Source organism: Populus trichocarpa, chromosome 5, assembly GCF_000002775.5.
Source record: "Populus trichocarpa isolate Nisqually-1 chromosome 5, P.trichocarpa_v4.1, whole genome shotgun sequence".
NCBI lineage: Eukaryota > Viridiplantae > Streptophyta > Magnoliopsida > Malpighiales > Salicaceae > Populus > Populus trichocarpa.
The window spans coordinates 18,429,799-18,435,798 of NC_037289.2; the positions used below are offsets into that span (position 1 = coordinate 18,429,799).

At 32.6% G+C, this 6,000-nt stretch overlaps 1 protein-coding gene across 1 annotated transcript; it reads right to left on the bottom strand.

The window, feature by feature from the left end:
- Positions 1-268: 268 nt before the first annotated feature.
- Positions 269-2,759, bottom strand: LOC7469159 (BTB/POZ domain-containing protein At1g21780). Its single transcript, XM_002307401.4, has 4 exons — positions 2,475-2,759; positions 2,245-2,393; positions 1,397-1,512; positions 269-1,050 (listed from the first exon to the last, which is right to left on the bottom strand). The coding sequence occupies exons 1-4, from the start codon at positions 2,585-2,587 to the stop codon at positions 445-447; spliced, it is 984 nt and encodes a 327-aa protein (XP_002307437.2). The 5' UTR covers positions 2,588-2,759; the 3' UTR covers positions 269-444.
- Between the last annotated feature and the right edge of the window lie 3,241 nt (positions 2,760-6,000).

Consider the following 6,000-nt stretch of genomic DNA (forward strand, 5'->3'; position numbering starts at 1 on the left):
TCTGATTAAACAAAAAATACAACTAAACATAAGAGTATTGTTGTAAATACATACGCTATAGACTATAGAAGCATGTTCCTTCTTCTCCTTGTGGCCGGGAGAAGGGTTTTTGATTTTCATTCATTAAATTCATTAGAAAAACACCCAAAAAAAAAGAAGGTTTGATTTGAGAGAGTATAGGAGTTTTTGGTGAATTAAAAGAAAGAATACAAGTCTTTTGAGGGTTTTGTGCCTCAAAAGAGAGAAGTGGAAGCTGGATAGAGGAAGAGACAAATAACAGCCATTTGCCCGTAGTTACAAGCAATACTATTCACATATTTTTGTTCAGTAACTATATATACATATCCTAACAGGGTTTTACATGTTCTCATAGCTGAACTCATGACATTTTAGCAAGGCTTCATAGTTATGCACAACTATCTAGCAGTAAGGGCTTAGGAAAACTTATACAGGTTTCCAAACTGTAATAACCTCTTGAAACATTTCTACCATCAATTCCCTGTCGGCCTGCCTTAAAAAGTTGCTGATCTCATCTCTAACATCATATATTTTTCCAAAGTCAAACAAGTAAATCATACATCCTTTCTTCAACTTGTTCAACTGGTAAAGCCAGGCCTCTTGCAGCCTCTCAAGGACATTCATGGTATTAATATCTTCCAAGAGGCTTTCTTCACAAGCATCCTTGAGGGCTGCAATATCATATTTGTTTGCTGCCCCCAGCAGTGATACACGGTGCTTCCAAAAATCCTCTTGCTTGATGGTTCCATACAAGTAACTCAAGAGAGTCATGCAAGATTCCAGTGTCATATCTTGTATGTAGATTGTGGAGGACTCTTTTTCCTTGAGGTTGTGATGGAACATGCTCTGGAAAACAGGCGAACTTGCAGAAAGAATTGCCTTGTGAGCACTGAGAGTTCCCTCAGCAGTATGGATAGTAACGTCAGCATGGATGGCCTCATCCAGCATGCGAGAGAGACATTGAAGTGTGCCTTGAGTTGAAACAGACTGCATCATTCCATCACTTGGCCATGTGGAACTGGGTTCCCCACCCTGAGTTGATGACAGGAAAAAAATAGATGTTTAAACCTTAGGTAGAAGAAATATGACAGTGGCTCAACAATAACCACACTATTAAGAAATATCCACATGCAAGATCTTATCAGCATGTGCTTGCAATAAATTATGTACGTTGAAATGTGTTTTTGAATAAGGTTCTTCCTAGGTTGTGCTTGAAGGGAAAATCAATCATGACTACAATTGTCCACTACAGTCTGGCTTTGGGTTCTAAATGAAAAAATCAAAATAAAACCATCCACTATTACTTGTGTTAAACTAAAAACATTATTCCACAATCAACATCTTGGCTTCTCCAAAAACATAGTCTAGAGGAGCTCACATTCAGAGGGCAGATTTTGAGGTCTAGAAACTCAACATCAATGATGAAGCGACCATGAAAGGTAGAATCAACAGACCAGACAAAGTCCTCACTAGTCCGGAGCAATCTCTCATGAACTGCAGCATGAAACAATTCAGGTCACAAGAATCTTTTTATTATAAATACTTCACTCATATCAACAACTAGGTGCTTTCCAAAATGAAAAAAGTTTACTAATCTCCATCAGGATGCACTTTCACATCATTGTGCAAAGCAGGCGCGACAAACTTGTTTTTTACAGGACAGTTGTTTTCAGAATCTGCCTGACACTATCTCTACGTAATCCACATTGGTGAATAAAAGAGAATCCAAACCACATAAATTGCATCCAATTAGCTAGAGTGATGCCAATAAGCACTTGGCGATGGGCTCATGGTTATCACATCTTCTAATTTCAATTTTGTTCATGTTCAATTAGACCTCTCTTGATGAGATGGTTAGGCCTTGGACAGATAAGTTTATCATTACCCGCATCAGTATATCGATGAGGAGATTCCAACTTCCTCTGTATATAAGGACGAGCATACAAGCAAGACTTCAGAAGATTATTGAGTAAAACAGATTATGACGAATATGCACGAAGTATACTCCATGAACCTCCCTCGATGCACTTTGCAGAATACAATGGAAGTTTGCTAAGGAATCAAAGCCAATTTTAAAAAAGAAGCTTTTGCAAACAGTTCCATACTCTTCATACCAATATTACACAACCAAGAGATACTCTAGTTTTTTTTCATATGCTTACACAAGATGTGATGAAATAAAGAAAAGAAAAGGATAGAGAGAGGGGGAGAGATACGAAAGCATACCTGGAGAGATAAGGGGCCTGCGATTATTAGCACTAGCATTTGAGATGCGGAGAACAAATCTAGCGATAGGAGGCTGTTCTTTGGAAGCTCGAGACGGCTCTGGAAATAAACGAATGCACAGGTACCGATTCTTCTCTATTGACAAGTACCTTGCAAAAGAAAAACAAATCAACTAAAGCCATAAATAAAATCTGCGCGTGTTTGTAGATACTACAAATTAATAGACTCACCAGTTCCAGATTCCGACCTTGAAAGGATCGGATTTTTTGTAAGAGGAAGGGCCAAAGTTGTCGATCCTCCACTGGGCTAGTCGGGAGATGGTCTCTACCTTTGAATCCGCCATTTAGCTCTTAGTTCCTTTTTCTGTGGGGACGTTACTGTGAGTGGGATTTCTGCTTTGAAAGAGAGACGACAATAGATAGGAAGAATAGACTTGCTGTTTAAGCTTTTTTGGACGACACTTTTTTTTGCTTTTACGAAAGACCTGTGCCATTCGGGGACGTGTATGCTAACCTATAAAGGATTTTCCCTTCTTTTTTTTTTTTCTCATTTTCTTTTATATGTATGTATGTATGTATGTATATGTATGTATGTATCTATGTATGTATGTATATTATTTTTTTGGTAGCTTAAGATGATGATTCGGTATGCCAACTGAGCCAGTTGAAGATGAATACGGATCCCGTGTAAAATTATAAATTGATTTTTTAAAAATATTTAATTGTAAAATTATAATATTTTTTTTTAAATACAGATCCCGTCTTTATGAATTTGAAGTTAGAAATACCAATTGATTTTATTCTTTTTTTTTAATTTAAGTTCTAATAGTTTGTATAATGATCGTTAATCTTGCCCAAGTTAAGAAGGATTGAAGTATATAATTAAAAGAGTGTTGAATAGGAACTTTAAACAGTAAAAATTAGAATTTATTAAACATCAAATTTATTTTCTTTTATTACCAGATATTTTTTAAATAATGTTTTTTTAGTTTTAACTAGTTATTTTGCACGCGCTCTATTGTGGGTCGCATATTTTTTCAGCAAAAAAAATTGAATTCACAGACTTTTTCGACGTGATTTTTAATATAAAACAATTCTAAATATAAATAAAAAAAAGTTATGCAAACATCTAATTAAATAAATCAAGAATTAATTGTGTATATAAATGGAAAAAAAATCATCACAATAACTTTTGGAAAAAAAACCTTGGAAGCACGAAATTAGATAAAAAAAAAGGACAAAAAAATCACCCCAATGTAACGTGATAGACATGTAATCTAGGTGATAAGTGGCGAACCAACCCCGGTCAACTTGTAAAACTCATGACCTAGGTCATGAGATCGGGATAATTCAATAGAAAATAAATTGAAGAAAACCACAAAGCCAGTCTTTTAAAAAAAAGTGTCGAATGATAAAATCAAAAAAGAAAATAGACTAAAAAAAGGTGTCAACCCCTATTAATTATTCAAACTCGTGACACGAATTATTAGGTTGGAAGCAACATATAGGAAGAAAACATAAAGTTCAATCTCGAGCAAATCAAATAGTAAAAGATGAAACCGAGAAAAAAATCAATTAACAAAAGCATCTAAAATAAAAAAAAATGGCAAGTAAAAGAATGAGGGTGGAAACCAAAATAAAAAATAAATTAGACGGCAACCCAAATTTTTTATTGGTGGGTTAAATTAAAAAGAAAAATAACTTTAACAAAAAGAATAAAAAATCAAAAGAATGAGTACTAAATCGAAAAAAACAATACACCATAAACTTGAATTGAATAATGAAATTAAAAATCAATAAAACTTTTAGAAAAGAGCCAAGAAAAAAAATAAAAAAAAGGATTGAATTGAAAAAAATAAAACATGACAAATTAGAATTGAAGGAATAAATTGAAAACAAATAAATTTTTTATAAAAAGGTCAAGAAACAAAATTTTTTTTAAAAATAAAAACTAAAATAGAAATACCAAGAATAAAGAAGACAAATGAAAAACTGTAGTACTTACAATGACACGCTCCACACTAGAAGGAAGATGATACATTAGTTCTTTGAACAACACGATGGAAGTGTGGGTTTGACAACTAGAAAGTGTTGTACTCGTCATCCAAATAGCATGGACACCTTTCACACGCTCTGTATATGTATAACACGTGACATCAATTTTTTTCAATTTTAAAATTAATTAATTAACTTAAAAGACCAAACTATATATATGTTAAATTAATGAAAAACCAAACGTAAAAGAACAAAAAAGTTCTTGAACACATGATTTAGTTTTTTGGATTTTAAGAGTAAATATATCTTTTTACTATATTTTAAAAATTTAAAATACTTAAATACCATCACCTAATAGCCTAGGAAAACTGCTCCAAAGGGCACGAAGGTTATTTTTGTGTAAAAAAAGAAAAGAAAAAGACACGTATAGTATATCTCTTGACAAATCATAAATGACTAATAAGTCACTTGAAAAGACCAAAAGATCCCCCAACCACAACCTTCATTATTTTCTTCTCTTTGAATGGCACGGTAGTCATACAAATACAATACAGCATTGTATAATGAATTAAATGTATTGTATGACTACTGTGCCATTCGATGATGAGTCACAGCCAGAGTAGAAGCAGCTGCCATTGGCTGCAACAGGTTAATCAATCATCAAAGCTACATTTCTAAATCAAATCCGGTACCTTTCGATTTCCGCCGAAATATTTATTTCACAAAACTATGGCCGACATTTTATAAAGAAGTCTCAGATTGACGTGCGCAGAGGACAGTGAGGTAGACTGTCACTCGCACGCCCTTTCTTCAATAGCAAACATGGGACGCTGATTCTGCTTTCCTAATTGCGGTTGCTGAAGAAAAACTAAAAGAACATTGTCAATCACTATTCATTTCCACAATACAATTTTTTTTTCCCCATTATTTCTTTCCGGTATCATCTTCTCAAATTATATTAGAATGTTTTATGTGTCGATATCTTTTTACTTTGTATACTCTCACGTATGTGAAGTGTTTAAGAATTGTACGATATTAAATTAAAGCTTAATTTTACAAAATAAATTTTTAGATTATAGTTAAAAAATTCAAAAACCAAGGATCAAAACAAAATAAATAAAAATAAATCCTGATTTTAAAAAGGCACGAGAAACTTCAGTTTAGTCCATAGAATTCTAGATTTTGCATTATTTGGTTCTTATGTTATAGTCTTAAACTTTATTTTTTATGTTTCAGTCCCTAAGTACTGAGACAGGAAAGAGAGGTGGTGAGAAATGGGAGGAGAGAGAAAAAGATCGGACGAACATATTCTAGCTATAAAAAAAACATTTTAGGTTAAACAGAGGTTTAATGAGGTCCCTAAGACGTTTTATATGTGTTTAAAGAAGAAAAAAAATTGAAAAATTAGTTTTAAATGCTTAAAAACTTGGAACCCAACGTTATAACCATCGAAGATGACTAAAATCTGCACTAGAATATAACATACCTTTTAATTAGAAAAATGATGTGTTATCTGTTTATTTTAAAATAAAAGTAGGCTTGCCTAACTTGTTTGTTAAACAATCATTAGCTCTCTCTCTCACTCTTTACAAGTTTTAGAATAAATTTATTAAAATGATATTTAAACAATAATCCAATAACGCCATGGATTTCAAGAACATTAAAGTTTTAATGGTGAAATTAACAATTATTTTATGATTAATCATATATTAACCTAATATATGAAGTTTTTTTTTAAAAATCTTATTAATATTCAATAAGA

Coding starts and splice junctions, on each gene's coding strand:
- LOC7469159 (XM_002307401.4), bottom strand. CDS start 2,587: ATGGCGGATTCAAAGGTAGAGACCATCTCCCGACTAGCCCAGTGGAGG. Junction 1,513..2,244: donor CAGGCCCCTTATCTCTCCAG/GTATGCTTTCGT, acceptor TTCATGCTGCAG/TTCATGAGAGATTGCTCCGG. Junction 1,051..1,396: donor TCAAAATCTGCCCTCTGAAT/GTGAGCTCCTCT, acceptor TCATCAACTCAG/GGTGGGGAACCCAGTTCCAC.